The sequence below is a fragment of the Priapulus caudatus genome, unplaced genomic scaffold (assembly GCF_000485595.1).
Source record: "Priapulus caudatus unplaced genomic scaffold, Priapulus_caudatus-5.0.1 Scaffold728, whole genome shotgun sequence".
Lineage (NCBI taxonomy): Eukaryota > Metazoa > Priapulida > Priapulimorpha > Priapulimorphida > Priapulidae > Priapulus > Priapulus caudatus.
The window spans coordinates 64923-76035 of record NW_014577789.1 but is presented as its reverse complement, the minus strand read 5'-3'; the positions used below and the strand labels follow the sequence as shown (position 1 = coordinate 76035).

The following is an 11113-nucleotide window of genomic DNA, read 5'->3' as shown; positions in this document are numbered from 1 at the left end:
GACCCCCCCAGCCCCCCCCTTCGCGTGCTCCTGTACACGCCCCTGGTTTCGACCCGGTTTCGCCCCCCCTAAGAAAATACCCTGGCGCCGCCCCTGACTATAGCCTATATATAGGTCTATGACTATATATTTATGTGTCAGTGTGCATGCAGCAGCTAGCGTGCGGCGGCCAGCGTGTGACAGTGTGTTACAGATGAGCATTTGGACGGCATTTACAGCAAATTGTCGGCAATAATAGGTGAAAGAGAGTAGAGAAACATTAAGACTTTGGTAGTTAATAGATTTCGTATTTATTTAGCATTATATTTTATTGAAACGCTCCAAGTGCCTGAGTGTGACTCTGTGAGTACAGTCACTGTACACTACAGGCTATCGCTCTAGTAGTATAGCCCGCGTTCATTAACTGCCGTAGGCCTGCGGCAGTTAATGAACGCGGGCTATTGAGTATAGTACTACTACTAGTGCTCATAGGGTCTATGTCCCCCAGGGTACTGCCGGAACGTACCCTGGTCACTATTTGATATGGTTAGGGTTAGGATTAGGGTTAGGGTTAGGATTAGGGTTAGGGTTACGATTAGGGTTAGGGTTCGGGTTCGGGTTAGGGAGTACTGACCGAGTAGGCGTAGGCGACTCCCTAGACTCGTTAGTGGAGTAGACGAGGTACGGTTCGGCATATTAGATAGTACCAAGGTATACCGGACCCTACCCAGGGTACGTTCCGGCAGTACCCCTGGGGACATAGACCCTCTCAGCACTACTAGTACTAGAGGCCCAAGGATAGAGAACATGGGTCCCAATAAAACCAATGTGCCTAAACGTAACCCTAACCCTAATTCTAACCCTAACTCTAACCCTAACCCTAATCCTAACCCTAACCCTAACCTATTATATTGATGTAATATTATATTTATATTGATGTAAATTACATTGGTTTTGATGGGACCCATGTTCTCTATCCTTGAACCGTACTGGAGCTATACACTAACACTAACACAGTCTACAGTCAGAGTACAGTAACACACTATGTCACTAACCGTTAAAACGACAAGTTTAACTTACCATTACTAATACTATTATATTGATATATTTCACAATATATCTTTACACGCGATCACTGCGAAACGCAGAACAATTTACTGTCATCTGGCAAGATTAACACTTTCGCCATGGATTTTCTAGATTTCCTGTAACGTGGGATACATCACATACACTGAATGGGGGCGGCCATTGCGAATCGCCTTGAGATAAAAATTAAAGATAGCAACAATTCCAAAAAAATACATACTTTAAAATTTGTGTACAATAAATTAATTAGTAAATTTTTCCTGTACAATATTGCATTTTAAGCAATAAATATTCCATTAACTAGAATATGAGTTTAAAACAGCGCTCGAGTTCCAACGCCGATGCTAGCGCCACCAACATGGCGGCGCCTACGAATTTCGACAGTATAATTACGAAGTTAAATAATTATAGCTCTTGTCTTGAAGAGAGTGTGCAAAGTGATACACTATTAGAGTTAAAAACCGAGCTATCATTAATACCTCCATCTTCCTTACGTATTATAGTGCCAAAATTGAACATTGAAGCTATTTTTGATTGCTTAAATGCAAGTACGAGGTAATAAAATAGGCAGTGGCTACGGGTACGGTAGCCGTATCTTAATGTCTCGAGGCTACGGGTACGGGAGTCCATTCGCTTTCATACTTAACGAGACAAAGATGGCGGCGGTGGCGCCAGATTTCGAAGTAACGCATTGGGAAATAAATTCACGATTTGAGAGTTTAGATGAGCTAGAACTCTAACCCTAAACCTAAACCTAAACCTAACCCTAACCATAAACCTAACCCTAACCCTAATCCTAACCCTAACCCTAACCCTAACGCCAAAAAGGGGCTTCAACGACCGACGGCTACCGTACCTCCAGCCACTGCGAATAAAATACGCTGTGGCTATATGCCCGGCAGCTGGGCACGGTCTTCGTTTTCCTAAATGCCCGGCAGTTCTTAACCCTAACTCTAACCCTAACCCTAAACCTAACAAAAACCCTAACTCTAGCCCTAACTCTAACCCTAACCCTAAACCTAACAAAAACCCTAACTCTAGCCCTAAACCTAACCCTAACCCTAACCCTAATCCTATTTCTAACCCTAACCCTAGCCCGACCAGGCTGTGCGACGGATTGTCCTAACCCTAGCGATACCGTTTCTTGGAGCTAACCCTAACCCTTGTTTACTTGAGATAACGCAAAAAATTAAAAACTGCCGGGCATTTAGGAAATCGAAGACCGTGCTCGGCAGCCGTCAGATATACGCCGGCTGCCGGGCATATAGCCACTGTGAATAAAATAAACAAATTTAATTCTCATTTCGGTTCAAGGATACACAACATGGGTTCCAATAAAACCAATGTAATTTACATCAATATAAATATAATATTACATCAATATAGGATCAGTGTCCTGCATTCCTGTAGTGTCTTGTACTAGTCGTGCGGCGGCGACAGTTAAATACAGTTAAATACTACTACTAGTCCAGAGGCGTGTTCAGAAGACCGAACACTCGCGAGCGCTTGCCTTCTGAACGAAACTGCGCGAGCGAGCGCTCGCTCACAAATTCCAAACGCTGTTCGCTCAGCGCGCGGGTTGTTTACAAGATGGCGACGAAAAATCTGGCGAATGCGAATCTAACATTTCTGACGTCTATTTGCAATCTATTTCAACTTTATTTCATTTTTCATTCATTCATTTACGTCTAAATTCAATTTGTATCAATTTCGTCTGCTAATTCGTTTAACAGTACTTGTTCGAAGAAATTAAAATCTCGCGATTAAAATCTGCTGAGTAACACTTCATGGGGGCCGCCATCTTTGATCAAGCGAGCGCACAGCGAGCGCTCGTGTTTCGTTCAAGAGGCGCTGCGTCCGTGCAGCGAGCGTTCGATTTGAGCGTTTGCTCTCCTGAACACGCCTCTGGCTCAGGTCTGTGATTTTTAGGAGCCCTGTACGTGCACCACAGATTGTGGCAACGCTCTGACCATCTGCTACATTATCATCACCATAACCCCAGCCCAATTCTAACCACTTATATACGGGGTACCGCCAGCCGACCTACTTTACTGTGTAGTGTGTAGTGTGTAGTGTCGCTGTGTTTACAGTTTACTGTTTATTAAAGCAATCCAGTATGGTTCACACCATGTACAATACATTTTCTCAATTTATTTGCTATCATCAATGCAAATTAAAACTTTCTAGGTATAACGCACCCACGCACTCACACATATACATACATGCATAAGTACATACGTACATGCACACACACGCACACACACACACACACACACACACACACACACACACACACACACACACACACACACACACACACACCGGCTTCTATATATTCCGGCCAATTACTCGATTTATCCACGTCGTGTTGCCGGGAGAAACAGCGGCGCACAATGGCGGACTACAATAAGTCAATTGGCACGCGAGCCGGGGGCTGCGTCGGACAACGTTTATCAAACACCGGTGGTTTCTGTGTCGACGAAAATACACGCGAATGCTTGTTTAGCCGACGGTGGTGGTGTGCGTGTATGGGGGGGGAGGGGGTTGCAACCTGGTACGTTTTGTTGGCGATAAAAATAAAGCCGGTCTCGGTCGTCCGTCTGCGCGCGCGCTCGCGTGCGTGCGTGCGTGCGTGTGTGCTGCGTGCGGGCGTGCGTGCGTGCGCGTACACGCGCGCACGCTAACCCAGTCACGCGAGTTATGCGGCCGTCAAGCAGCCAGCCATCTCTGCAGCACAGATGTAATGTAATATATATAATTGCTGCGCTACGGGCTCTCCCCGGACACGCATGGGCGCTCCAGTGCCATGCGTGCGTCGAAAGAGCGAGCAGAAGAGAAAGAAGAGATAGGAGAGAGGGAGTGTGGAAGAGAAAAAGATAAAGGAGAAGAAAACGAAAGAGGAAAAATAAGAGGGTGAGAGCGCGCACGCGGGGAGCGAGAAGACAAATGAACAATGAAATAGAAGAAAAACACATCAAAATTAAATAATGAAATGAACAAGAGAAGAAGGAAGCCAGAGAAAGAGAGCGAGAGAGAGTGAAGAGGAAGAAAGGGGAGACAGAGAAAGCGATATATATATATATATATATATATATATATATATATATAATATATCTCGTTCGTCCGTCTGCGCGCGCTCGCGTGCGTGCGTGCGTGCGTACGTGCGTAAAGAAAGAGAAATATAGAAAGAAAGAGATGGGCGGAGTGAGATTGAGAGAATGAAAAATCGAGAGAGAGAGAGCGAACGAGAAAAAGCGAGGCAGAATACGAATGGGGAAATGAAAATGAGAGATAGAGTGGGAAAGCAGCGACTAACGGACTGTATTATGTTGCAAGGCGGATTACATACTCAGGCAAGTTAATCAACACTTTGTCAGTGGCGGCGGCGTCAGCTTATAACATGGGAGGGCCAGCGCTGCGCGCGCGAGGTGCTGAGAGGGATAGACGCTGATGAAGACATTGAACTTGGCATCTGGTTTTTTTCCTGTAACGGTCTTGGGTTATGCGTATGTAGATGGGTATGGATTTCTTTCCGCTATATGCTTCCGGGACTGGGAATCCTAGACACCCACGGCACACATTCGCGTTCGTGCATATCATGGGTGTGTTTATACTGGTGAATATATATGTATATATTTCACCCGGGTTGACCCAGATAAGAAAAAATACCACGTGACTGCCAAATCGAACGTATTTGGGGCTGGTCCGAGTAGACCCAGGTTAACTTGGGGAAGCAAATCGAACGCACTATATGGGGTTTCCAATATCCATTTGACCAAGAGCAGACTGTATTGCTGTTGCAATTCATAGTATTGGCTTAGGTGCCCAAATAATAGAACAAGCAATTTATTATATCTACCCCAGTCTCAGTGGTGCAAAATGGGTAGAGTGCCTTTGACATATTGAAATTTGTTGTTAAAATTGTTAATATTAAAATTGTTCTAAACATTGTTTGCATTTACTTCAGTGAACAAATCGAACTGACATGTGATCTGCTAGAGAGGTTGCTACAAGTACTACCTCCTATTTTGATGTTACAACGTTTCGATGATCATTTGCTGCGGGCATTGTCTCATCCCAGTGCTGATGTGAGACAAATGTTATTAGTACAGGTAAGACCAAAGCAATAACTCAATTTAAAGCTCAAATGTTCGGCATGAAATGCACCATGTAATTTTGAGTGGTTAAATTTTGGTATATAATTTCATATGTATGCAAGCATGTGAAGCCTTCAAGCAGCATTATATACGATTCACTTTGTAATTTCTAACTGCAAAATTGTAGCAAAGTTCTTCTGCAACTTCTGGACTTCTGCAAGAGAGTGTTTTTCACATGTATCTTAAATTCAGCATGATAATTGTTTCAGATAGCCCACTGTCTTTCTGATGGCTCTGCAGTCCAGGAGCTCACCAGAAGGATAGATATCCTCACAAAAACTGTACAGCTGCTGGCAGATGATGATGTCAACGTGACTGCCCTCTCAAAACAGGCATTGCTGAAACTAGCAGAGAGTCAAAATGGCAGAAACATACTGTTCTCTACTAATACTTTTCCCCACATGCAGGCCGTTATGAAGGCCAGTGACACGGCAAAGTTCCGTGTTTACGAGGTTTGTGCAATCCTAAGACTTTCTCCTCATAGTGCTTTGCATAACCCAGCTCCTAATAATAGTTAAAATTTCTCACTCCACCTTGAAAGTATCTAGAACATTGCCTATTTATTGCACTGTTATCATATTTTGTGTGTGGGTATGTTCGTTATGCTTACACACGGGCGGTTGTTTGATTCTGCAAAGCATTAGAGCAACTGCTGCTATTGCAGGTGATTGTGAGAGTAGCTTCATTTAGTGCTGATGGGCTGGTACAGGCAGCACAGACAGGCGCCCTAGCACAGCTCATCGGAGAGATTGAGAATGGGGACGTCCTACTACAGCTGAATGCCCTCGACCTTCTCTCAGATCTTGCACTCACCGAGTATGGTCTATCCTTCCTTGAGCAGCAGGGTGTGTTGAAGACCCTGGCTCACATGTTAGACAGCATAGATGCCAATCTGCTGTCAACATATCTCCTGCCAGGTGAGTAAGTGCATATGTGGCGACCCCTACGCTCTCTGTGATATGTATTGTAATGTTTTCAGTGCGTGATTGATATGTTTCAGGTCTGATCAAATTCTTTGGTAATGTCGCTCATCATAACCCAAAGGAGATTTGCAGCCGGCACCAAGTATTTGTCAATGTGCTGTTCACGAACTTAGAATCCTGCAATCTCACAATCCAGGGCATAGCTGTGGACACATTAGGAGTCATAGGTTCTACCGCCGAGGGCAAGTTGTCATTAGATAAACAAGGTACAAGCATATTATCAATTTTATTCTACTAATTCACAAGATTATTAAATTATAGTAATTAATTAATTTAATGCACGATTATTAAGTTTGTGTTATTAAGAGTGTTTATTGGTGCACATTACAAAACTCGGTTGGTACAATGGCATGTACATGTAACAGGTTTTGATACAATATCATTTTGTTTTTGTGCTTGAATCAAACTGTGCATCAGAATCCTATTAATGTGATATCACACGTTTTAAGATTATAGTGCTTTGGTAATTTGTAAGTTTATAATGTATGTATATGTATGTGAAGAGTTTGATTGTAATGACGTTGTTTTTAGGCCAGCTGATTGATCGAGCACTGAAAATATTAGGCACGATTATTAAGGATTCGCCATCTAACATGCGGCTCCGTGCAATCCACTCTGTTTGCACCCTACTGACCCTCCAGGTAAACATAGTAATGTAACGGGTAAACATATTTGGGTATGAGATAAAATCTTTTGATCAACACATATAGGCTACCACATAAAAGCAGGTCATTATCAGACAAAATGTCTAAATGCTATTTGATTAACATATTTCTGCAGGTAGCTTCATCATCTATTAATTCTGACATCATCTTGAAATGTTGTGGTCAATGTGTTTAGCTATGAAAGCTTCAAAGAGGTTGTGTGTTCACCAACATTATTTTGATATTTAATATTCTACTCACCAGGAGCCCATTGTCAGAAATATTGTAAGTTAATACTAGTGTCAATGCTAAGATAGCATTTACGACTAATGTTAATGCTACGAGAATAGCACATTGACAGAAACGCATCACAGCTATGAGAAAACTTACGATAAGATGAACTTGCTTTCACAAGGCTGTTGATTGGATGAGAATCAATCACAAAATTCAAATTCGTACACATTTATTGTACATGACAGTAATTTATGCATATTATGATGGTTATCCACATATAAATAATAACCAATAAAAACATGACATGACCATGTTTTTATTCTGCCCGGCAACACAAAATGCGAGTGTGATGGCTCATAAAAATATCCAATACAAGAGAACAAATTCAACTTGTATACGTTGTTTTGCCTCATGATTGGTAGATAAGTATTGTTTCTGACATGTTTTCCATGAAAAACACGTGTTTTACTAATTAATATAAAATGTAATATCACTATAATTGAAATTCTTTGTGTAATAATGAAAGGGTCTCGGATCTCGTAATGTTAAGAGGAAATTTGCTGGGATTTTTCATTCTCGTAACCTCACAATGTTTCTGTCAACAGTCTAGCAATCAACGTTAATGTTAAGACTAATGTTAAGACTAATTTTGTTTCTGGCAACGGGCCCCAGGTTTCCTGCCAAACAGACGAACTCCTCGCTTTAACTGAAGCGTGGTTCAGCAAGCTGTTTGAGCGCCCTCTAGAGGTCTTCACGAGGATCGCTCAACAACCATTTGTAGACCTTCATTGCGGTTCATTGGCAGTGATAGCAGCCATTGCCTTGCAGCCATGGGGCCAAAAGGCAATCTACAACGAAGCTGGTTTACTAGAATACATACTTGATCGCCACACGGAGACCAGAAAGGAAGGAAGAGATGCAAAATTCGAGGTAGAATTGCTATCTGTTCAGTTCTATCCTTTGTCATCATTGTCGCTCTGATGCGCACAGAGGAGGTTTGTGATGTCTTCTAAAGCTCTTCTTACTGTTGCAATCAGGTGGTGAAAACGTTGGTTGAATCGCCCACCGCCCAAGACATATTTGGCAGGCCAGATTTCATGCGCCTCAGAGGTTTCTATGCCGACGGAGTTTACTATGTGAAAGCACAACATGCTGTTGCCATGGAAGGAGGTGGGCCCTAACCTGGTCCCTGTGTACCTGATCCTACTAAATATTTTGCGCCATGTCAATGTAAGGCTACCATTTTTTATTTTGTTGGTTTACAAAATTATATTTGTTGTTGTTGACTCGGTAGGGTAAAAAAAAAGAGTTGTTTTGTCAGATCAAACAAGTCAAAATACAGTGATACTGTTATACATGATATTAAAGTATTTTAAGAAAACTAAATGAAAACAAATCTCAACTTGTAATTATTTTTACTTTTATTATAAACTGTTTGTTTATGAAATGTTTTTTTTACATTTAAATTTTTTTAATTTATTTTTTTAGAGAAAAGGTCGGCGGGAATAAAAAAATACAGATTTTCAATTTTTATTTTTTTTCGTTTTTCTTGAAAATTCGGGTCGGCGGATCTGTAAACCAACAAAATAAAAAATTCTCGCCTAAAAATCAATGAAAATTAATTTAGTGTTTAGCAGCCATTGACTTGCGTTGGAAATCACTCTCAACAGTAAGTGGTGAGGATTGTTTTGCCCGGTGAAGCAATAGCAAAGAGTGAGTTTTCATCGGTAGTCTTCATTGGCAAGTGTAAACGTTTTTATCGATTTGCATCTGATAAAGTTCGTTATCACCTTGCGTGTCGGTGGTGTTTATTTGACATGCATTATTCACAAACACTTGTGGCACTTGTAAATGTTAAGCTGTCTTCATTGAAGAGCAATATCACGTTCTGAATGCTGGTGGTAAGTGGTCTCAAATGCCACAACACAGCAGAGTAGCGAGAATTGAATGGAAACATGTCGAAAACGAGTAGAATAGATCAATAGCTACGTCTACACGACGAACCTTAACTCGAGTTAAGCTAACTCGAGTTAGCGGTTATGTAGCGTCTACACGACGAACCTTAACTCGAGTTAAGCGCTAACTCGAGTTAGCGGTTATGTAGCGTCTACACGACGAACCTTAACTCGAGTTAAGCTAACTCGAGTTAGCGGTTATGTAGCGTCTACACGACAACACCCGATAGCGATGCGGGCGCGCGTGTGTACGTACATCGTACTAGTGCTGCCGCCTATCGTGGAGGTTAAGCTAACTCGAGTTTAGGTTCGTCGTGTAGATGCAGCTAATGTATGTATCTGCTGTTGAATTGTCCTTTAGCGTGACGGCTGCATTATGAGTTATACAAGTGTCTGTTAACCTAGTAGTGCACCCGCGCAGTAATCACCTGTGCTTTGCATGGCAAAATTCACGTTGATACCACCCCGAGCAACCGTACTGTAAAAATCAATGATGAAGTTCATTTAATTTTAATAATTAATATCGTGATCGGGTGTATATTTCTCAGAAAATAATTGTTTAGTCGCTGATTGAATTATAACTGTAGAGATGGTAGTTCTAAATAGTTTATATGAAAAATGTTTATAATAAAAAAGTCACAATTAAAATAACTGTTTTCGTGTTGATTCTAGCACCAAACTAAAATGTGTCATAAGTTGTAGTTATTTTAAAATCCAACGTCTATGTCGTGCGAACACAGAATCGTTTCATGCCATTGGCTTCCTCACTTACTGTATAGTTGACAGCTCGGTGCGGGTGTTTTACTTCTAATTGCTGATATAGAATAGCTAGAAAGCAAACTAAACCAATTACTTGACGCTAGTGTGCTCATTAATGTCCGCATCCAGCCTCCCTAACACCGCTCGTGTGCACGGTGGAAAAGCTATTGATTTAATTTGCATCGTAAAAGGTTGCATCGAGCTAACGGCGGGTGGATAGACAGGAGTGATGGGCGTACGGCTAAGGTTAAGTGTGCACTTAACTTTTTCTTTGTTACTGACTGCTGCATCGCGGTAATTGTCCGTCCATTGCCGTTTACCGCCATGATGTGCAGAACGCTTATGAACCCACGTTCCCCACGTACATCTGCGCGCAATCACATATCTCCCTATTGTTGCTCGACAGCCCATATGTCGCACTCACGGCATGGCCTATTTCCCATCCGTTTTTTTTCTCGTCACAAGCCGAACCTGCCAGGCTAGCATCTCATGATGGCGCTGTAACCGTGCACCGCTTCCAGCCTTCCCTGTAGGATCGACAAATTAAAGGGTCTATCGTTTCTTAGAACACATTCACTGGTGGTAAAGTGACACGCGCCAACCATTACTACCGGGAAGCTATATTATTCATTATCTTATTTCATTATTGACTTAATTACAAGTCTTTGAATAATTAAGAGGCGTTTCGGCGAGCTAATCATTTCTGCGTGTTAATGCGCAAATGGGCGCAAATGGGATAACCGGCCGGGTTCTCGTTTGCATAACAAATCTACTGGAAGCGCAATAATCGATTTTCATTTTTCATGCATTGGCGCCGCCTTCTTGCTCCCTAAATGTCAGAGGACATACACTTGTCTAAGTGCCGATGTTTTATATGAGCTGAGTCTTCGGCAACAGAATCCCTGTCAATTTTTCCCGTAATAGCTGATATGTTATATTGTTGTAGTTTTCCGCTCCTGTTCTTGTCGTGCGCTTTATGTTAAGCTTGCTTTACACTCAATTGCTTCTCAATGAATAATTAGGCACATCCGTGATCTGTCATAGAGTTTCTCATTCTCAGCATGTCAATCCCTTTCTCCTTCCATGGACACAGATATCATACGGACTGACGGGCAGTGACAGCTGTCACGATATGTCAATTCACGACTATCTTGCTACGCATTTTTGACGCGCACAACGGATCGACCGAGAACCCTACCCGTATCAGAAGGTGCGGATTTAGAAACCCGAATAGCTGGGGGAGAGAGAACATTATATGTGAGAATATATATGTATATATATATATATATATATATATATATATATATATATTGTAT

At 42.0% G+C, this 11113-nt stretch overlaps 2 protein-coding genes across 6 annotated transcripts in view; one reads left to right on the top strand and one right to left on the bottom strand.

Moving 5' to 3' along the window:
- LOC106813124 (exportin-6-like) overlaps nucleotides 1-1356 on the bottom strand; it is an 18061-nt gene extending 16705 nt beyond the window's left edge. Inside the window, exon 1 of one of the 2 annotated variants that reach the window (XM_014817184.1) lies at nucleotides 1286-1356. Coding sequence is in view for 1 of the 2 variants with exons in the window: in XM_014817182.1 (XP_014672668.1) it covers nucleotides 1060-1062 (3 nt within the window). In the remaining variant the exon portion in view is untranslated. Of the gene's footprint in view, nucleotides 1-1059; nucleotides 1208-1285 lie in introns of those variants that run through there. The other variant, XM_014817182.1, reaches the window with a different exon arrangement.
- A 61-nt stretch (nucleotides 1357-1417) lies between these two features.
- On the top strand, nucleotides 1418-9138 carry LOC106813128 (26S proteasome non-ATPase regulatory subunit 5-like). 4 transcript variants are annotated; one of them, XR_001394430.1, is made up of 9 exons: nucleotides 1418-1609; nucleotides 5033-5177; nucleotides 5432-5674; nucleotides 5887-6139; nucleotides 6223-6411; nucleotides 6737-6846; nucleotides 7756-8013; nucleotides 8121-8314; nucleotides 8686-9138. XR_001394430.1 is itself a non-coding variant. In XM_014817189.1 (8 exons), the coding sequence occupies exons 1-8, from the start codon at nucleotides 1424-1426 to the stop codon at nucleotides 8262-8264; spliced, it is 1539 nt and encodes a 512-aa protein (XP_014672675.1). In that variant the 5' UTR covers nucleotides 1418-1423; the 3' UTR covers nucleotides 8265-8396. The 4 variants fall into 4 exon arrangements, 1 of the variants encoding a protein (XP_014672675.1); XR_001394429.1 differs by having other exon boundaries at nucleotides 1418-1620; nucleotides 7912-8013; XR_001394428.1 differs by having other exon boundaries at nucleotides 1418-1620.
- Nucleotides 9139-11113: the final 1975 nt, after the last annotated feature.